We start from the raw sequence: 22,006 nt of genomic DNA, 5'->3' as shown, positions 1-22,006 counted from the left end.
AATCTCATGACAGGGCTGCACAAGGGCCAGCTGGGCTGAGCTCAGCACCTTCTCCTAATGGAAGTCCAGGGGTGAAGGGGTGAACACAGGCAGCTAAAGGATGTCAGGGTGGCCAGGCAGAGTGGGAAGGGATGCTATACAGGAAATGGCCACCTGTGTACAGATGGACCCCAAAGGGTTACCAAGCAGCCCAGGTCCAAGGCAAGACAGCTGCGGGGCCTACGTAAAGTGTGACCTCCAGGATCGCAAATGTCAGACACCACTTTCAGTGAGCTCTGGATGGGTGCATGACTACAGGGCCCTTTGGCACTTCCCAGCTGGCCTCTACTGCTCCTTTGTGGAGCCCCAGGCTAGGAAGCACTGAGGGCTTCCTCTGCATAACCAGGCCTGGAGTCATCTCAAGACTGCATGCAGATGGTAATGTTAGTTCATATTGGGTGGTGGTGGTGCACGTCTTCAATCCCAGCACTCGGGAGGCAGAGGCAGGCAGATCTTTAAGTTTGAGGTCAGCCTGGTCTACACAGCAAGTTCTGGGACAACCAGTGCTACATAGAAAAACTCTGTCAGTCCAGGTCAGTACTCTGCCATATATGGAATTCACATGCTCAGAGCTCCGAGTAGACACCCCACATCCCCGACACCCCTTCTCCACCAGACTGTATGCCTGCTGCTAGAGCCAGGGTGAGGCCCTAGGTTTGTTCATTGATCTAAGATGTCTTCAAGGGCTTACGGCTGCACAGACACCCAGCAGTCATTGGAGAAACTTCGGGCAGGAAATGATGGCGGTCGTCATGGAGACAATGCTCCACCCAGTCCACCCACCTAGAGCCCGGCCAGATTTGAATCACACCTGAGCTGATATTCCAAATTCATGAGAGGTTTTTATTGTCACCACAGGGTCAGGATCCCTCTTCACCAACCCTCCATTGGGTGCTTAAGGGTTGCTGTGGCCTAGAGCAAAGGGAAGCAGGCACAGACGAACCAATGTAGATAGTCCTGAATGCCCGAGAGACAGGCAGGGCTGGCTGCACCTTCCTGCCCCCTAGGGACTAGTTCACATGGGATCCTACTAAGTGGCAGGAAACCCTGGCCATTCCACCTCCCCAAGGTCATTCACACACTGAGCCACAAAAGTGCCTGTCCAGATGGGAGCTGTCAGGTCCTGTAAGGAGTCAATGAGAGAAGAAAATATTTTGCCAAAGGGTCTATCCCCACATGGGGCACTCAGCAAGAGCAGAGCAGCCAGGTGGGCAGGTACCCAATTACCCCACATGGTCTGACTTCAAGCAAAGGGCACCCAGTGGCCAATTAGCAGCACCTTCACAAAGTGATCTCCAGGGAGCAGCAACAAGCAAACCCAGTGAAGCACAGAGTGAGGGATTAGTTTGCTGGGGCAGGGGATCAGGAGCTGCCTCAGTTCCCCAGATGGGAATATTCTGCTGAGGCTTCTGGAGTGCACCAGGTACCCCAGGAGTGGTCCCACCCACTAAAGCAGTCAAGGAAACCTGCCAGCATATCCAGAGTCTGAGCCCTCCTAGGAAGCAGGCTCAGTGCAATGACTGCAATGACCATAACAAACAGGGGGATCATAGGTGATGCTAGTGCAGTGGTTCTCAACCTGTGGGTTGCAACTCCTTTCATAGGGGTTCCCTAAGACCATAGGAAAACACAGATATTTACATTACAATTCATAACAGTACAAGATTACAATTATGAAGTAGTAATGAAAATGTAAGTCTGGGTGTCATCGTAACACGAAGAACTGTATTAAAGGGTCACAGCATTAGGAAGGTTGAGAATCACTGTGCTAGAGATGGCGTGCAGGAATGGAGCTGACAGGGCCTGAGAGCTAGAGTAGTAACTCAAGGATAAGGCCTGCCTACATTCAGTACACAGTGTCTGGTTGGACCATGTAGGACCTGAGATAAACCACCCATGGTCAGTGCTATCCTGGCAGAGAGGAAGCGCGATGGTTGTGCAGTCGCTATGGGTAGGCTGTGTCCAGATCCTCAGTCCTGTTTGTCCTCTCTCTGCCTCCAGGGATAGATGAGCTCTCCGAAGAACAGCTTTCGGCACAGGGAACCCCAGGAGTGCTTGGGATGGCAGCCAGAGCTAGGCAGGCGGTAGGTATGCACCACATGGCTATAGGGCAAGGGGTTTATCTGTAAGGAAAGGGTAATTATTAGTAGGGTGGGTGGTCATGGGTGCTTCAGCTGTGTCTATAGGGGAAGGTCTTGAGGGTTGGCATCCTGGGTCTGACTGTCCCTCTGGGGAATCTTCGACTAGAAAATTATAGAGCAAGGCCAGCTAGGCCCTGACAAACCTCTGCCTGTGAGATAGCTAAGCTGACCAGCAGAGAAGCGGGCCACACAGCACTGCTTCCCCGAGAAAGGGATGGTGATGGGGAGCTCCACATCCCTTTTGGGCAGTAATGCACTATCCTAGGATCTACTCCGTCTGGGAGCTGGGAAGGGTGACCTTGCAGATGCTTCAGCATCTGAGAGACACAACACTTGGACTAGGACCAAAATACAATTCAGCACCTGGTTAGCCACCCCAAAACTCATTCTGCTCCTCCCACTGGGAACAAGACCCAAGACTTAAACAATGAAAGAGCCAGGGGTTCAAGTCCAACAGGAAGTGACTTTTTGTCCTGAGGCCTTTGCTAAGCCATTTCTGCTTCATCACAACCTTGAGCATGATGGGACCCCACTCACAGGCCAGACTAGATATCAATGTCAACTATGTAGACCACAATATGTGTCCCACAACCCTGAGGGGGAAGCTCTAGACACAGTGAGTTATGATACTCAGATGTCTACCCCTTAGCCCCACTGGGCCCTTCTGTCTCTGACCTCTGGCTGATATACCACCAAAGCATCACACCAGCTGACCCCAGCTGTCCCAGAACACAGGCAGAACATTGGGGGGGGGGGGTCCCAGGTCTGAGCAGCAGTGAAGGGCAGGAGTTCTTACCTGCATCAGGAGGCGCAGGGGCCTGCCTGCCTCCTGTTCCAGAACTCTGAATTTCACACCAGCTATAAGGAAAGCAAGGTACTTAGGAAAGAAGGTGAAAAATGTCCACCCCCAGTTAGCCTCATTGGTCCCATTGTGAGTTAGCAGAGGCTATTGAGATGGCAATTTCTACAATAAAAGCTCCTCTGAGCTCACCCAGGTGGCAGCAGGTCTGTCTAAGCACACATGGTTGTCTTCTCCACCTTTCCCATCTGCCTCTTGGCTGGGTAGCAGATGCCCTATTAATGGTTCAGAGTCTTACTGACTTCAAGTTTCTAAGTCTGGCTGATGTGGGGACCCACAGCACCCCTGGCTTTTAGTTTGGTCTCCCAGTCTAGGAAACTAGGAAATGCCCAGGAACAAAGTTTTGTTTTTTTTTTTAAATATCATTGTGTTTTTTGGTTTGTTTTTTTTTTTTTAGATTTATTTATTTATTATGTAAGACAGTGTTCTATCTGCATGTATGCCTACAGGCCAGAAGAGGGCACCAGATCTCATTACAGATGGTTATGAGCCACCATGTGGTTGCTGGGAATTGAACTCAGGACCTCTGGAAGAGCAGTCAGTGCTCTTAACCTCTAAGCCATCTCTAAAGCCCCAGGAAGAAAGTTCTTAAAAAAGAGCAGGAAATAGACAGGCAACAGTGGTGCACTCCTTTAATCCCAGCACTCAGGAGGCAAAAACAGGCAGAGCTCTGAGTTCAATTCAAGGCCAATGAGGTCTACTGCAGAGTGAGTTCCAGGACAGCCAGGGCTACACAGAGAAACCCTTTCTAGAAAACAAAAAAGCAGGAAATGAAGCTTCCTTGAAGCCAGTGATGTGAGAAGGGACAAAACCATGGCCTGCTAAGCGAAGTTAACTACCCTGCCCAAGCTATTGGCTCAGGCTAGGGAGAAGGCCCTGTATTCCAGGCTGGGTCTGGGTCTATTGTGGCCCACCTGTGTTTGTGTCTGAGGTAAAGAAGTAGATGCATAGGGCACGTATGCAACATTGCAAATAAGTCTCTCGCCTGGGCCTCCTGAAGCTAACGGAGAAATTAGCTAGAAGGTTGTTCTCAAAATGTTTTATAGGCATTCAGCAGCACAAAGATGCTTGCAGGCAGACCTAGATATCGGTTCGAAGCCAAGGAACCTGCACGTCCCTATCGGATGGTTCTGAGCTGGCTGGAAGAGTCAAATGAGCATACTGATCACCTTAGAAATCACCTCAATTAGTGCTGAACATTGGCTATGCCAGGTAATCCCAAGTGCTGAACATTGGCTATACCAGGTGATCCCAAGTGCTGAACATTGGCTATACCAGGTGATCCCAAGTGCTGAACATTGGCTAAACCAGGTAATCCCAAGATAAATGGATTATCATGCCTAAACCTCATGCCTAAAAGAGCTAGATTTCCCTCAAGGATTCTGGAATCAGAACGCAGTGATTTAGAGGACAGCTTGGGTACTAGGTGATGATTACAGGCAGTGCAGGGTGATCCTCTCACAGTGCAGCAGCCCTCATCCTGGCCTGCTTCCAAGGGCGAGGGTCATCAAAGAGCAGACGCATAGCCTATAACTACATGGAGACAGACTCTCTGAGCACAGACCCTGCAACAAGCCTTCCAAACCACAGGAAGGATGAGGACTTGGGTCTTTGTGTCTCTGAACTTTACTCTTAGGGAGAGAGAGCAGACCGCATGTTCCCAGGGCCAAGTTTATCTTCACTGCTCTGCTCACCCACACCACATAAACAATTCATTCAGGCAGGAGACACATGGCACAGGTGGAAGGCCTGTGGGTATGTTGTACCATCTGTCAGAAGCCAGGCACCCAGCACCCAACTTACCAGCCAGCCTATAGGGTCGGCAGAGTCGAAGACCAAGGGAATATAGAGGCAGGGAGTTGATGAGGTCCACAAGTAGATGGATTAGGCCCTGCACAGTGATCACCAGGAGCCGGAGCTGTAGCAAAAGTGACATTCAGGGCCACTAACTGGGGCTGAAGCCACACATTAGACAGACTAGGAGGAGAGTAGCCCGACAGACTCTTGAGCTACACTCACTAAGGGTGACCAGAGGGTCAGGAACCCTGGGAAAGCATAGACTCCACCCTAAGGAGACTAAAGGGCTGCCAGCAGGACAGCTGGCACCCCTTCCTAGTAGAGACTGTGCATTCACATTCCTGACACTTACAGAAACCTGGAGGGCCTGAGCCACCTGGGTGTCACTTATCTCATACTGTCCACCCTGGTGCTCAGCACTAAAGGAGGGCTCTTCTATGATCTCATCTACCCACTATGGGTCCTGACCTCCCCTGTAGCCAGCCATCCCCAGGACAGGACCCTCCCAACCCCAACTACTTTAAGACCAGCACACAGTTAGAGCTCAGAACAGTGCCCTATGTGACTGGCTCCAGCACTGGCTAGACTAAGTTCTGTAGGCCCCAGGGTTGGAGGAACTGGGCTCACCAGGGTGAATACCAGGTAGTACAGAGCGGTGGTAGGCAGCAAGAAGATCAGGATGGTGAAGAGCAAGGTCCCAATGAAAAGCTGTGGGGAACAAGGACCGGCACACTTGGTATCACAAGACCCAGACCAGGGGAGGCCACTCCATCACTGGCCACCCACACCCATCCTTAAACTGCAGTCAGGATTTTTTTGCCTCCTGAGCCAGCAAGGTTAGGAGATGTTCCCTTTACCATGAGGGATGTGTCCACATATCCTGTGGACCTGGTGGCTTGTGGGGAAACAGTCAGCAGGGGACACAGGGAAATAGGAGGTTAGGAAAATGGGTGTAGCAGGTCTAGGTAAGCAAATGGAGTAAGCCAAAGCAGGCCCTATGTCCACCTGGGGAAAGTCTGCTGGTACCTCCCCCTAGGCCAGCTGCTGAAAGACAGCTGCAGGATAGCAGTAGGTTGGTCACTGATAGTGTCCAAGTAGCTGCCCTGACCAGGTCAGCAGGCTCAAAGCTGTAGGTACCTGGTCAAGGTCATAGGAACAGGAATCCACCCGCTGGCGCAGAACATTCCACTTCTTCCCCCGGAACAGACGCCAGAGAGAGGAGAGGCCATAGATCTTCAGGCAGTACAGCCTGTAGGACACAGGCTCATGAGGTCCAGCTGGGGGCCTGTGCCACACCTCACCCATCTGCTCAGACCCTGTTGAGTGCCCACGGCTTAGAAAACTACTTGTGAACATATACATACCTGGCACCGTAGACATAGAAGCAGTAGATGTGGAAGGTAAGGAGGGCGATGATGTCCGAAAGGATGGACAGGGCAACAGTAAGTCCTAGGCAGGCTGAGAGGCCCACATGCCACAGGATGTGCTCAATAAAGGGGGACATTAGGTGGATATAGCCTGCAGGATGGAGGTCAGCCATGAGAAGTGCCCAGCAAGGCACAGGGAGCCCCAGTGCCTGAGAATGGACACCTAACACTTCAGGACACAAGTAAGCACAGACCCAGCCACTGGCCCCAGAATTTGACTTGAGCAGCTGGCCCAACACAGTTGGCTTCATACAAATGGGAGGCCAGAAAATGGAAGCAGAGGGGATGGGGCCTGGCTAGGGTGCCCTGCTGGGCTGCCCAACCCTGCCCATCGGGCACTCACTGATCCACAGATGGATGTGGTACAGGAAAAAGCGGCCTAGCACCTGATCCAGTGCCCGATTCATCTTGAGCCCAGCAGGAGCACCCATCAGCCACTGCAGCAGATGCTGGAGCTCCTCAGCCACGCGCTACAGAGACATGGGGCAGGGAAGGGATGACATGGTCACAGAGGTAAGAGGGTGGGTGGGTTGAGGATTGTCCAATGGGCTCCCACCATAGCCAGTCTATCTGGGGCAGGGCAAAGGCAGCCTAAAACTTCCTTACTTCCAAGGTTCAGAATCATGTCTTTTAGTGTGGGTGTGCTGGGGTGGAGGGGCAAGGTCTTACTATGTAGCCCTGGCTGTCCTGGAACTCAGTATGTAAACCAGGATGGCTATTCACAGAGATCTGCCAGCCTCTACCTCCTGAGTGCTAGGATTAAAGGCGTGCGCCACCACACCTGGCAAATCATATCTTCTAACATTGCATAGGAGCAGTGCCACTGGACCCCAGCCCTGGCCACAGATGATTCCTAAGATCCTGGTCTGAGGCATCTCCCAACAGGCTGGAGTACATAAAGGAATTCCTTAGGCATGTGTTTCCAGGGACATCTACCTCATCCTGATAACTTCCTTTATGCTCACTATCTTGCTACTTTAGCCCTGGAACCATAGGGCCCTAAGCCCGTGATACCTGGACTGACCCTGGCTCAATTCAAATCACTTAGGGGAGCCTGAGAATACTGAAGCTCTCAGTCAAAGACCTCTTCTTGTCACTTGCTACAAGAAGTTGAGGCCACCCAGCAATAGCTAGTCCCTCGGGTGAGCCTATCAGGGTCTAGGGAAGCAAGTGTGAGCACTGGAAAGCAGGGCACTCAGAGAAAAAAACAAATCAAGTTCAATAAACAGCAGAGGGACTTCAACAGTAAGCAGGAAAACTGGTCCTGGCTGCCAGGATGGAGTGCCCACACTGGCCATAGTGGGGAAGTAAGGAGGCTAAGGGGTGCTCTACTTGGTCACCAAGGTGAGGCCACAGGAGTAGCTCCTGTATCTTATATGTTCTTCCCAAATCCTTTTGCAACCCTGTATAAGAGTCTTAGGAGCACTAGGGAAGAGCATAACCTTCTTTATAAATAGGACTTATTTAATATTTAAAGGATAAAAGCCTGGCAGCGGAAAGAGACTCCACTTTTTAATTAAATATTTATGGGTTTTATATATTTTTTTGCAATTTTGCAAAAAGAAGGATTCAGACAAAGCTGGCCAAGAAACAGAATGTAGAAACAGCCTAACCCCTTCCGCCCCAACCCCAGCTTCTCTTTCCTATTGGGAAGACCTCCATATAACTCATAATTCAGGAACTGAGAGGAGCCCACTGCTGCCTCCAGACTCCAGGCCTGGCAACAAACAGACCTGGCATAAAGCTGCACTGATGGAGCAGAGAGTGAGCCCATGGGCAGACCCTGAAGGCTTCCACAGGACAGATAGGTCTTTGGCTCTGAAGATGAGATGGAGAACTGAAAAGTTCTGAGGCTCAGTGAAATAAGGAGGTTGAGGAGAGCAGGAGGGACCAGCATGGATGTGCTGCACATGTCATGCATGGGAACGCTGGGAGCACAGAGGACAGGCCTGGGCCTCTTGTTTCCAGGAAAAGAGCAGTCTGGCCAGTCCAACAACAGCCCAGAGCACTGAGGAGTCCCAAGGCTGCCTTTCATCTGGAAGATCAGCTGAGCATGGAAAAGGGTTCCATGAAAGCCTCAACCACAAGTGGCCCCCAGAAACTGCCACCTTCAAGAAGAGCACCTAGGGAATGTGTCTGGGGTGAGGACAGGGAATAGCTGCTCCTGCAGCTGAAGCACTGCCTAGGAGGATCCCCCACCCTCAGGATGCTGGGTATCATCCAAATCTACTCACATCAGCCACGGGGACCAGGGCGTTGGCCAACTGTCCAATTCGGTTATTGCTGTGGAGCCAAGAGAGCAGCAGCAGGCCAAGGGCCACATCCAGCAGCACAGAAACAAGCATGTTGGCCTTCCTGGAAGCAAAATGGGGAAAAGCAGCTGAGAGACAGCTAGACACAGCCTGTGACCCAAGAGAGGCCTGGCTGGAGGCACAATGCAGAGCAGAGGTGGAGAAGAGGCTGGGCCATACTATACTTCCTGGGAAAGGAAACCATACCTCATTAGCTGCATGGGATTCTGGGCTTTCTCTGTGCTAAAGATGAGTGAGAGGTGCTTCAGTCGGTGCCAGAGCTGTTCACAAGTGGAGAGCTTGCTTCTGATGAAAGAAAGGGGCCACAGCTTCCACAGCCTGGGGAGAATATAAGGGCTGAGACTGACAGCTCCAGCCTTCAGTTCCTTAGTTTTCCAGCCAAGGTCCCTCACTCTAGAGAGAAAGGGCCAGATCCACTCAGCCTAAGCTCTTTGGTTCCACTCCAAAGCTCAGCAAGGCCAAGGCAAGTATGAAAGCAAGGATGCATAGGTGTGAAATGTATGGCCTACCAGCCAATACAAAGATGAGTCTCAGGCCGGGAGGTGGTGGCGCATATCCTTAAATCCCAGCATTGGGGAGGAGAGGCAGGCAGATCTCTGAGTTCAAGGCCAGCCAGGGCTGTTACACAAAGAGACCCTGTCTCGAAAAAAAAACAAAAACAAAACAAACCAAAAAAGTAAGTCTCAAAACGGCTAAAAGTGAGTCAGGAGTGGTGGCACATGCCTTTAATTCCAGCTCAGGAGACAGACAGATCTCTGAGTTTGAGGCCAGCTTGGCCAGGGCTACCTATCGAAGGCCATGGAAGTATACAAATACATAGAAGATGATAACTAGTGTTCAGATGTCAATCCACCAGAGGAATGATTCTCTAATGGAGAATCCCGTCCAGTCAGGGCCTGCAGGACCACCAACTCTGGAAACTGTTGCTCCTGACTGTACTTTCACACTTGCTAAAGCAGCTATGGTTGTCTCCCCAATACCTGCACTGTAGTGTGCAATCTCACATGATATGTATGTATAATCTCATGATTGCATCTCAGTCTGTTTGTTTGTTTGTTTGTCAAGACAGGGTTTCTCTGTGTAGTCCTGGCTGTCCTGGAACTTGCTTTGTAGACCAGGCTGGCCTCGAACTCACTGCCTCTGCCTCCCAGCTTATGATTGCATCTCAACCTTATGGGCACATATATCTGTGGATGGACAGGAAGATGACTTCCTATTAAGTTGTATGTTTTAGATATATAGAAAATATATTAGGATATGCTTCATAACTAGATCATTTGTTCCATGAGAACTGTAAGACACTTAAAAGCCTGCTTTATTCTTTTTACTCAGACTCATATCAGAAAACAACAATTTCTCCTCAGTTCAGACAAACTACACACAATTAGCTCATTTTTACCTCAGAGCAAATTCAAACTAGACTAAAGGTTGGTTTTTTTTTTTTTTTTTTTTTTTTTTTGGTTTTTCGAGACAGGGTTTCTCTGTGGTTTTGGAGCCTGTCCTGGAACTAACTCTTATAGACCAGGCTGGTCTCGAACTCACAGAGATCCGCCTGCCTCTGCCTCCCGAGTGCTGGGATTAAAGGCGTGCGCCACCACCGCCCGGCTGACTAAAGGTTTTGTATATGAATCTTAAATTAAAAACTTTACACTTGGGGCCGGAGAGATGGCTCAGTGGTTAAGAGCATTGCCTGCTCTTCCAAAGGTCATGAGTTCAATTCCCAGCAACCACATCGTAGCTCACAACCATCTGTAATGGGGTCTGGTGCCCTCTTCTGGCCTGCAGGCATACACACAGACAGAATATTGTATACATAATAAATAAATAAAAAAAAACTTTACACTTGGCTGGGCGGTGGTGGCGCATTCCTTTAATCCCAGCACTCGGGAGGCAGAGGCAGGCAGATCTCTGTGAGTTCGAGACCAGCCTGGTCTACAAGAGTTAGTTTCAGGACAGGCTCCAAAACCACAGAGAAACCCTGTCTCGAAAAACCAAAAAAAAAAAAAAAAAAAAAAAAAACCAAAACTTTACACTTATGCACAAGGTCAGAATCACAGGTGTCTAACCAAAGGTTATTAACACAAAGAAGACTAAAAAATCATGCCAATTCTTTGCTTGCCAAGTCTAGCTGATAAAAGAACTATGTCTTAGGGCTGGAGAGATGACTCAGAGGTAAAGAGCACTGGCTGTTCTTCCAGAGGTCCTGAGTTCAATTCCCAGCAACCACATGGTGGCTCACAACCATCTGTAATAAGATCAAATAAGAACTGGTGTCCTTTTCTGGCCTGCAGGATACATGCAGGAAGAACTCCATATACATAAAAAAAAAAAATCTTAAAAAAAAAAAAAAAAAAAAAGAACTATGTCTCACAGCTTGTTTCACTGGGCGCTGTGTCCCTGGCTTCTGGTCATGGTCTTACACCAGAAACCTTGAAGTTCTATGTTGCCATGGTAAATGGCTCTGCCCTCATCACTCACCCAAGGAATGTGCTATGACCAGTGAGATGTGACCCCTGTAACATTTTTTTATTCCCTTAAACCTCCTGTAAAAAGTAATTTTTAGACTAGATGAAAAAAGAAGCAAGGAGAATTGGAACAGAATTGAAACAAAAGAGAACTAGAAGCTGCAGAGGTAAAACCAGAGCCAGCAGAATAAAGAACATGACTCAAACAGCACATGTGGGAGTCACTCTGTAACCCTCGGACTAGAAATGCCCTAAATTCCTTTAGCTACGCTGAGGCTTCTAACCTGAACCCTAGCTACCGTTAGGTACCCAGCCTTTAATTCCAGCACTTGGAAGATAGGAACAGGTGGATCTCTATGAGTTCAAAGACATCCTGGTCTATAGAACAAGTTTCAGGACAGCCAGGGCAATCCTGAGAAATCCTGAGAAACCCTGTCTCAAAAAAAAAAAAAAAAAAAAAAAAAAGCCCCAAAATGGGGATTAGGTCACCTCCCACCCACCTAGGACTTGCCCTGCCTACTGATTGTAACCCAGCTCAGCAAGGTTCTGCTGGGCTTTCCAGCAAGACTGAATTCCTAGGAAAAGGAGGCATGGAAATGTTTCCACAGATGCTCACACTCACACAGTGAGAGATGTCTCTAAGCCAAGGAGGAAGTGCTTAACAGCACCTGAGCTGCACCCACGTGAGCCAGGACATGCATGGAGGAGCACAAAGGGTAGCAACAGGAGCCATATTCCCACATAGAGCCCTGCCGGAGGCGGGAGGGACCTAAGGACTCCTGGGATGTGCAGAGCTGTGTGTAACCTTGGTGCAGGGAGCAGGACTTGACCTTGTTAGATTTAAAGGCCCATCTCCTGAAACTCCCAGAGATTCCACTGAAATCAGGAACAAGACAAGGTTGTCCACTCTCTCCATATCTATTCAATATAGTTCTTAAGGTCCTAACTAAAGCAATAAGACATCAAAGGGAGATCAAGTGGATACAAATTGGAAAAAAGTCATCAAACTCTCAATGCTGATGATATGATAATTTACATAAATGATCCCAAAAATTCTACCAAGGAACTTCTACAACTCATAAACACGTTCAGCAATGTAGCAGGATACAAGATTAACTCAAAAAAACCAGTAGCCCTCCAGTACACAGATGATAAAAGGGCTGGGGAAGAAATTAGAGAATCAACACCCTTCACAATAGCCACAAATAGCATAAAATATCTTGGAGTAACTCTAACCAAACAAGTGGAAGACTTGTATGACAAGAGCTTTAAATCTTTGAAGAAAGAAATTGAAGAAGACACCAGAAAGTGGAAAGATATCCCATGCTCTTGGGTAGGCAGAATTAACATAGTAAAAATGGCAATCTTAACAAAAGCAATCTACAGATTCAACACAATGCACATCAAAATCCCAGCAAAATTCTTCAAAGACCTCAAAAGAATGGTACTCAACTTCATATGGAAAATCAAAAAACCCAGGATAGTCAAAACAATCCTGTACAATAAAAGAACTTCTGAAGGCATCACAATCCCTGACTTCAAACTCTACTACAGAGCTACAGTACTGAAAACAGCCTGCTGTCGGCATGAGAACAGACAGGAGGGCCAATGGAACAGAATAGAAGACCTGGACATCAATCCACACATGTTTGAACACCTGATCTTTCATAAATAAGCAAAAAATAGCCAGGCGGTAGTGGCGCATGCCTTTAATCCCAGCACTCGGGAGGCAGAGGCAGGTGGATCTCTGTGAGTTTGAGGCCAGACTGGTCTACAAGAGCTAGTTCCAGGATAGGCTCCAAAGCCAGAGAGAAAACCTGTTTCAAAAAACCGAAAAAAAAAAAAAAGAAAGAAAAAAAAAGACCCAGTAAAGAAGCAAAAAAAAAAAAAAATCAAATGAAAAAAAAGCATATTTAACAAGTGGTGCTGGCATAACTGGATATCAGCAGGTAGAAAAATGAAAATAGACCCATATCTATCACCATGCACAAAACTCAAGTCCAAATGGATCAAAGACCTCAACATAAAGCCAGCCACATTGAACTTTATAGAAGAGAAAGTGGGAAGTACACTTGAACGCATTGGCACAGGTAACCACTTCCTAAATAGAACCCCAGCAGCACAGACACTGAGAGAAACAATTAATAAATGGGACCTCCTGAAACTGAAAAGCTTCTGTAAAGCAAAGGACATGGTCAACAAGACAAAACAACAGCCTACAGAATGGGAAAAGATCTTCACTAACCCCACATCAGACAGAGGTCTGATCTCCAAAATATACAAAGAATTCAAGAAATTGGACACCAAAAGATCACGTAATCTAATAAAAAAATGGAGTACAGACCTAAACAGAGAACTCTCAACAGAGGAATCTGAAATGGTTGAAAGACACTTAAGGAAATGTTCAACATCCTTAGTCATCAGAGAAATGCAAATCAAAACAACTCTGAGATTCCATCTTATACCTGTAAGAATGGCCAAGATCAAAAACACTGGTTGACAACTATGCTGGAGAGGTTGTGGGGAAACCTTCTGCATTACTGGTGGGAATGCAAGCTGGTACAACCCTTTGGGTGTCAGTGTGGTGATTTCTCAGAAAATTAGGAAACAACCTTCCTCAAGACCCAATAATACCACTTTTGGGTATATAGCCAAAGGAAGCTCAGTTGTGCCACAATGACATGAGCTCAACTATGTTCATAGCAGCACTGTTTGTCATAGCCAGAACCTGGAAACAACCTAAATGCCCCTCGACCGAAGAATGGATAAGGAAAATGTGGTACATTTACACAATGGAGTACTACACAGCAGAAAAAAAAAACCAACATCTTAAATTTTGCAGGGAAATGGATGGAGCTAGAAAACATTATTTTGAGTGAGGTAACCCAGACACAGAAAGACAATTATCACATGTACTCATTCACAGGTGGTTTTTAAACATAAAGCAAAGAAAGCCAGCCTATAAACCACAATCCCAGAGAACTTGGACAACAATGCAGACACTAAGAGAGACTTACATAGATCTAATCTACATGGGAAGTAGAAAGTGAAAAAAGACAAGATCTCCTGAGTAAATTGGGAGCATGGGGACTTTGAGGGAGGGGAACAGAGAAAAATGTAAAGCCTAATAAATATCAATAAAAAATGCAAAAATAAAATAAAGGCCCCACTTCCACAGAGCAGCCTCAACAGAGCCTTCCCTTTCAAATAGCCAACCACAGTGACCTCTCATGTGAAACTCCCAGAGTTCAAGTCAGTCCTTCATGGCCCAGGTTCACGACACCATTGGGGCTGGTTGAGAAGGGTACAAAGTCATGAAGGGTAGAGGAGCTTGACTCTGTAGTGACAGCCTTGCCAGTACACCAGCATCATAACTTAATTTTGAGACAGGTTTCTCTGTAGCTTTTAGAGACTATCCTGGAACTTGCTCTGTAGACCAGACTGGCCAGATCTGTGTGTCTGCCTCCTGAGTGCAGGGATTAAAGGCTTGTGCCACCACTGCCCAGCAACCACTGACTCTTGCTTGATGGGTAGGCTGCTGTCTGTAGTCAATAAACAAGCATCTCTTCAGTTTTCTTGCATCCCCTGAGAGGATAAAGAAAACTAGGACCTTCTCTGATGTAATGGTACCTGGGCCCAGAAAAACCTCCACCTTATTCATTCCAAGGTTGCCACAAAGTCTCCACCATACATCAAGATAGCCGGAGCAGCTCCTCCAACCTAAAATGTATCCTTATAGGTTACCTAGGGCTCCCTTTCTGGGAAAGTATCCCAAGGTCCCCAGAGCCCCTGGAAAGTGGAAAGGTCAGCAGGACCCCAGGCCAGACACCAGATTGAAGATCTAAAGGGAGGAGAGTGCTGAGGGGGAACTCCAGCTCGTCCTTACGGGCAGCAGCACCAAGAAAAACATCCTCTTAGGCTGAATAGAGAGCTAAGCTGCCAGACTGCCTGCCCAGAGTGGTGGTGGTGTGCACCTTTAATCCCAGCACTCTGGGGGCAGAGGGAAGTGGATCTGTGAGTTCAAGGCCAGGCTGGTCTACATAAAGTGTTCCAGGACAGTCATAACTACATAGGGCACACTGGCCCCACCCCGCAAAAAGCTAAAGGTCACCTATGGCTACATAGCAAATTTGTGCCCAGCTTGAGATATACATAAAAACTACCTTATTTCAAAAAGAGAGGCAGAGTTGAGAGAGAAAGTTAAGAGAGAACATTTGTGAGAGAAAGAGGCCCCCAGGCTCTCATTCACAAGTTAAACTATGGTGCTACCCAGCACTCCCAGGACTTAGGAACTTCTCCAAATCTCTAGAGAGCCTAGGTGAGGACTACCATCCCAGACAACTGACCAGCCTAGAGAGGAACTATATCAGCGGATGAAGCCAGCTGTGGGGAGGACAAAGAAGCAGGGGAGTGGGCAGCTCTATGTCCTCACAGGCCAAACAATTCCAAGAAGGGCAGATAGTGACCTTTAATCTCAGCACTCCCAGAAGAAAGAGAGGCAGAGTTTGAGGCCAGCCTGGTCTACTTAGTGAGTTCCTGGCCAGCCAAGGCCACATAGCTAGGATGCTGTTTAAAAACAAACAAACAAATAAATAAAACCAAGACGAGTTAAAGAGAGAAGTGTTTGGGAGCACTTACTCGGAGAGCTCATAGAGAAAATGCAGGCTTAATTCCCAGCACTCACATGGTGGCTCAGAACAATCTGGAACTCCAGTTCCAGAGGATCTGACCCTCTACTGACACACACAATACACATATATAAATGCAGGCAAATATTCATACATATAAATTTGTTTAAAAGCTGTAACAACCCAGTTTTGTGTTCATCAGGTTTCTTTTTTAGGCACCTGAAGTATCTGTGGTTTGTTCTATTCCCGAACTTATGGGCCTCACACAATCACAGGCTACCAGGGGAAAATGCTGGACCAGGAAGTGACACAGAAACAACAGCCTCAGCCGGGCAGTGGTGGCGCACTTGGGAGGCAGAGGCAGGCGGATCTTTGTGAGTTCGAGACCAGCCTGGTCTACAAGAGCTAGTTCCAGGACAAAAAAAAAAAAAAAAAAAAGAAACAACAGCCTCTACTTGGACATCCTCTGAGATGCAAAGGGAGGAAAGGTAAGATGAAAACTGGCTCCCAGAACAAGCACCTCAGGATGGACTCTCTGGCTGTCAATGTCACTACACACGGGAGGGAGAGACCATGATTCTCAGGGGATCAACTTCTTGCTCTACCTGTCCAGTCTGCTGTACCTACCAGCTAGCACTAGCTGCAGAGAGCAGGGACAACAGAGAAGCCAGCAGCAGGCAGACAGGCCCTGAAGCCCGCTTCGCCAACTCCACAAGTATGCTCGCTTCCATGCCGTCTGACTGCCAGTGGCTCAGGCGGACCGGGCCCTCATCAAACTGGTCATTTTGGAAGAGCACCTCACTGCGCGCCACTGTGTCAAAGATGTCAGCTAGGCCTCCAGTGCTGGCTGTGGTCTCTCCATCCTGGCAGCCAGGCAGTACTGCTGGGGGATGCAGCCAGGAGAGCAGCAGCTTGCGCTGATCGTAGAAGATGAGCATGACCTGGTCTTCAGTGGGTGTGCCCAGATTGGTGGACATCTGATGGTAAGTGGCCTTGCAGCTCCAGAACCTGGTACCCCTCTCCCGGCATAGCTGCAACCAGGGATCATGGGAAAAGATGGCACCTAGGCCTTCTAGGAAATGCCCCATGTTCTCCTCGGGTTCCTGCTGACGGTGGCACCAGGTGCCTAGCACAGCCACTTGTACTTGGCTGGCCTTCTGCACCTGAGCCAGGAGCTTCTTGACTTGAATGGGGATGAAGGGAAAGTGCACCACAGCCAGGATCACGGCACTATTCTGCTCCGGGACCCATCGTCCCACTAGCAGGCCACTGTCTGCCGAGGCACAGCACGTGGGGAAGAAGGCCTTGAGCACCATGCCGGGGACCCTGGAAGAGAAGAGAGTGTCGGTTTAGAGCTACTGCCACTCTGTGGCTGCTAGATGCTGTGCCAGGCTTATTCATCTGGCCACAGGTTGGGAAAGCACAGTTGTGGATTTGGTGGCAGAGACTGGGTCATGGCTCTGCATCTCACAGGGACTGAACTCTTCCAAGCACTAACCCAGGAAGAAGCACTATGTGTGCGATGGTAAACTACTGCCTCTTGTTCTGAACCAAGCAGCCTGAAGCAGGGCAAAGTAAGGTTCCCAAACAGACGACACTGAGGAGGGGACTGAGCCTGAGGTCTTTCAGGACCTAATGAGAAAGGATTCCTTCTGCGTTTCATATGTAAATGCACACAGTATGAGCATGTACACAAATCCTAGCTTTAACAAACAAGAAGCCAACTGTTAGGCACACCTGTAATTCCAGCAGTGGAGAGGTGGAGGCAGGTGTACCTGGAGTTCAAGGCCAGTCTTTGAAAAGAGAGGAGTGAGAAGAGGAGGAGGAGGAGGAGGAAACAGAAAAAAGGATGGTTCTTAGCTAGTTTCTGTACTCAGACGGCTAAAGCAGGAAGATCACTACTATTGAGTTCAAGGCCAGCCTGGTCTGCATGTGGGAATACAAAATAAGGCATCATCTCAAATAGCAACAAACAGGATTTACTTAAGCAAGAATTAAAAGTTTAAAACCTGGGGCTGAAGAGCTAGCTCAGGGGTTAGGAGTACTTGTTGCTTTTGCAGAGGACCTGGGCACCAGGCACATGTGTGATGCACACAAAACCTCATACACATAAAGTAAATAAATCTAAAAAAAAAAAAATTTGTTTTGGAGGGCGAGGAATGGTTTTCTTTCTTTCTATATAATTTATTTTTTATTTTATGTTTATTGGTGTTTTGTCTGCATGTATGTCTGTGTGAGTGTATCAGAAACCCTGGAGTTAGAGACAGTTGTGAGTTGCCATGTGGGTGCTGGGAATTAAACGCAGGTCCTCTGGAAAAGCAGCCAGTGCTCTTAACTGCTGAGCCACCTCTCCAGCTCAGGATGATTTTCAAAGGTAGAATGCTTGCGTAACATGGCCAACATTCTGAGTTTGATCTTCAATAACACTAATAATAATAGTAATAACAAAATAAAAGCAAATGAAATAAACTAGTTTGGGGCTCAGGAAAATCAGATGCACACATACAGCACTGGTCCTAGAACTGGGTCTAGGGCCTAGAACTCAGAGAGAACCTCTCCTTTTGTGGCAGGGAGCATGTCCTCCTGCCCCTGGGGTCAGAGAACAAATCAGGCAGGAAGAGTGTAAATTCAAGTCCTGCCTGATCTACAGAGTCAGATTAAGGCTAACCAGGTCAGTGTAGTGAGAATTCTGTCTTAAAAAGGAAAAAAAGGCAAGTCAGGCAGTGGTGGTGCATGCCTTTAATCCCACCCAGCACTTGGGAAGCAGAAGCAGGTGGATCTCTATGAATTTGAGGCCAGCCTGATCTACAGAGCAAGTTTCAGGACAGGCTCCAAAGCTACAGAAAAACCTGTCTCAAAAACCACAAAGACAAAAGAAAGGGGGCCTGCAGAAGTAGCTCAGTGGCAGAGCTGCCTCTACTCTCTTTTCTGCCCCCCTGAAGTACTTTTGGGTAGTATTCATCTTCCTCTGGAATCCATCAGACACTCCAAGATGGGATTCTCCATGGAGAATGCCAATACATTTTCTCTGAAGGAAACACCAGCCTTCTTGGCCTCTCAAGATCTTTTTTGTTTGTTTGCTTTGTTTTGTTTTTCGAGACAGGGTTTTTCTGTAACAGCCCTAGCTGTCCTGGAACTCACAGAGATCTGCCTGCCTCTGCCTCCCAAGTGCTGGAATTAAAGACGTATGCCACCACCGCCCAGCGCCTCTCAGGATCTTGATGAACATCAAGAACCACCACAGCAGCTACAAATCTTTCATTCTGTGGCCCCTTTATCTTTCCCTCCACGCCCTCTGACTGCCAGTGGCTCAGGTGGACCGGGCCCTCATCAAAATGGTCATTTCGGAAGAGCACCTCACTGTGAGTCACCGTGTCACAGCTAGGCCTCCAGTGCTGGCTGTGGTCTCTCCATCCTGGCAGCCAGGCAGTACTGTTGGTAGATGCAGCCAAGAGAGCAGCTATTTGGGGGCTGTAGGATTCCTCATAGGCATTCCTGCTAAACCGAACTGCTTGGTGGTTAGCAGGGTTGGGGTACAATTGCTTTTTCTTAGACAGTACCCCATCTTGCCAGTGTGAAGGACACAGCAATTCTGAGCAAAGAACTCCCCCCCCCGCCAGTTTTGGATCCTTTCCTGAGGAAACACATATCTTGTGATGAATCCAAGGTTCCTGGTCCAGGGTTCACGCAAAACCCTTGGACATGATGGGTACTCATCCCACAGACAAACGCCCAGGGCTTGTGCAGCTTGTGCAGCTGCTCCCCTCCCAGCAGGTAAGCCGGCCCAGAGACCTTGCATGAACAACTTAGAAAAAGGTTTTGTTTTTCTAAAACTGAGGGTTAGACCTAGGGTCTCATATGAGCTCTGAGTCCAGGCCAAAGCTAAGAGCTATAAAGGGAACGGTCAATTCAGCACAGCCTAAGCTTTTCTAGAACAACCCTGCAATGATACACCAGCTCAGTGAAATACCATCTGACTCTCCTGGGGAACACTTCACAGGAACCAAGGGAAAATGCTCGAACAGTGTGGGGAGAGAAATGCCCTTGGTCTGATTATAAACAGATGTTGGGGAGGGGCTAGTTTTGAATCTGCTCACAATGAGTGAATTCAATGAGCTGTATACATAATTTGTGCACATCCTTTCTGAAGAGAATGCTTCACTTAAAGCTTACCTTTAAAAAAAAGCAAAGCAAAGCAAAAAGCATCTCAGGTCAAAGGAAAAAGGCAGATGCAGAGGTTGGTGTTCTGATCTGTGGGGTACTGGGAGAGCTCAAAGTAGTTATGGGGCAAATTGCCACCCTCATCCCAGCTCGGCCTTCAGAACCACTGAAGTGTGCTTCCACTGGGCTGCTGGGATTCTAGCAGCAGCAAAAGATGAAAGAGCAGGCAATCGATACAAGAGAAGGTGAGAGGCTGGAGAGAGAAAGAAGGCAGAAACCTGGGCAGTGCAAACATCTTTAAAGATTAAAAGAATAGCCCACACCTGGATAAGCTGCCTGTGCTAGGAAGAAGCCAGTTCTACAACAGCCCATTCCCGGATGGGTTTAATAAAAAGAGGCCTCAGGAAGTCTCTTTGCCGAACTTCCAGTCAGACTTCAGTAGAAGCAGAACTACTGCTTACCTCCCCCGCATGGACAGGCTTGAGGGGTGGCCCAGTTAGAAGAGGCCAGGGACACATCATAGCTGAAACTCTCCTTTGTGAAGGTTCACATTGGCTCCAAGTTCAAAACAACCAAAAACAAAATAAAAACTACTTTTCTGGCTGGGGATGTAATTCAGGTGGTAGGGTGCTTGCCTAGCTTGCTGCAGATCCTGTACTCAGTCCCCCAAACCTCACAAACCCGGTAATAGCAGTGCACGTCTGTCACAGGGAAGTGGAGGCAGGAAGGAAAAAAATTCAAGGTCATCCTTTGCTATTCTGGGACTTTGAGGTCAATCTGGGCTATAAGAGAACCTGTCCAGAAACACTTTCTAGCCTGTGTGAATCTTTCCTTTTTCATTTCAAAAGGAGGTGGTAAATCTGTTTCCGGTCTATACTATACTGGGGTCAAGGACAAGTGTGAGCCTCTCCGTGGTGCTCCAGGAATCTTCTAGCTAGTCCCCGCCTGGAGGGGAGGAGGGGCTGCTCGGCGCCCTCAAGCTCGGGACTGCAGGCCAGACCCACAACGGGTGCCGCCGAGCCTGGGGGTCAGCTGCGGAGTGGCCGCCGCTCTCTCCACTCCGGCCTCCTGATCTCCCATTTCAGAGTATTTGAAGACAGGCACTGAGGACCAAGAGGCCTGCGCTGCCTCGGGATTTTCTCCTGCTCTCCCGGCCCCGCCGCCCCCTAGTGCTCACCGGCTGCTTCCCTGGGCCGCGTCCCCGAGTGGTAGGGAAGGGACTGGGTTGGGCACCACGTCTGGCGGGCCCGGGAGGACGAAGGTGCTCGAGGCCCCCAGGCCCGCCGCGGGACATCAGCCCCATTTCCGCCGGCTCCGCGCGTTGCCGCGCGACGGTCCATTCTCCAATCGTGCCCGGGCTGTTCACCAACTGAGCCTGAGAGTTCCGCGTGCGCGACTCCAGCCTTCAAACCTACCCCCTCCTTAACTATCCTGAAAGACTGGTTGAAACCAGCCTTTAGGGACCCAGATCGCTTTATTCTCACCTTCATGCCCTAAGTCCCGGGCGTTCCCATCTGTCTCTCTACATTGCAGGTAGGGTGCACGCCGACATATTTGGGCCGCCTAATCCGAGAAAAACACAGCAACTAATGTTTATTGAGCATCCACTTACACGCAAAGATCATACTTTGCCATTAATCCCCACAACATAATGATCAGGGCATACTGGGATAACCTGGAGGGGAGACAGGTGTGGTGGTATAACCACGGATCTCAATGTCCAGGTGACAGACTGGTTGTGCCACCCCATACCCTGAAGGGGCAAAAGCAAATGCTTTTTTCTTGCTCCTTCCCACAGAACTGGGAAGATCAGGACTGAATCCAGGATTCTTACTGAGTATGCCCCCCCTCTGTCTCCTCCCCTTCCAGATCTCATTTGTAATATGGGAGGAAAGGCCACTGTTTTCCTGTCTTGAATAGAAAGGCCATCAAGAATCTTCCCAGCCCCGCGGTGGTGGCGCACACCTTTAATCCCAGCACTTGGGAGGCAGAGACAGGCGAATCTCTGTGAGTTCGAGACCAGCCTGGTCTACAAGAGCTAGTTCCAGGACAGGCTCCAAAACCACAGAGAAACCCTGTCTCGAAAAAAAAAAAAAATCTTCCCAGTACCCCACTAAGAGCTCGAGTGGTTTGGACCCGGATTGCAGGAGAAACTGAAGGCATCTTCCAAAAGGGAC

General features: G+C 48.6%; 1 protein-coding gene across 1 annotated transcript; it reads right to left on the bottom strand.

Moving 5' to 3' along the window:
* Positions 1 to 861: 861 nt before the first annotated feature.
* On the bottom strand, positions 862 to 21,151 carry Pigq (phosphatidylinositol glycan anchor biosynthesis class Q). The gene is made up of 11 exons (XM_005349063.3): positions 21,007 to 21,151; positions 16,296 to 16,994; positions 8,762 to 8,893; positions 8,498 to 8,618; positions 6,607 to 6,733; positions 6,201 to 6,354; positions 5,974 to 6,085; positions 5,464 to 5,544; positions 4,843 to 4,957; positions 2,977 to 3,038; positions 862 to 2,162 (listed from the first exon to the last, which is right to left on the bottom strand). Exons 2-11 carry the CDS (start codon positions 16,982 to 16,984, stop codon positions 2,010 to 2,012), a joined length of 1,746 nt encoding a protein of 581 aa, XP_005349120.1. The 5' UTR covers positions 16,985 to 16,994; positions 21,007 to 21,151; the 3' UTR covers positions 862 to 2,009.
* Between the last annotated feature and the right edge of the window lie 855 nt (positions 21,152 to 22,006).

The sequence above is a fragment of the Microtus ochrogaster genome, chromosome 7 (genome assembly GCF_000317375.1).
Source record: "Microtus ochrogaster isolate Prairie Vole_2 chromosome 7, MicOch1.0, whole genome shotgun sequence".
In the NCBI taxonomy this organism is placed as follows: domain Eukaryota; kingdom Metazoa; phylum Chordata; class Mammalia; order Rodentia; family Cricetidae; genus Microtus; species Microtus ochrogaster.
This window is presented reverse-complemented; position numbering and strand designations above follow the sequence as displayed.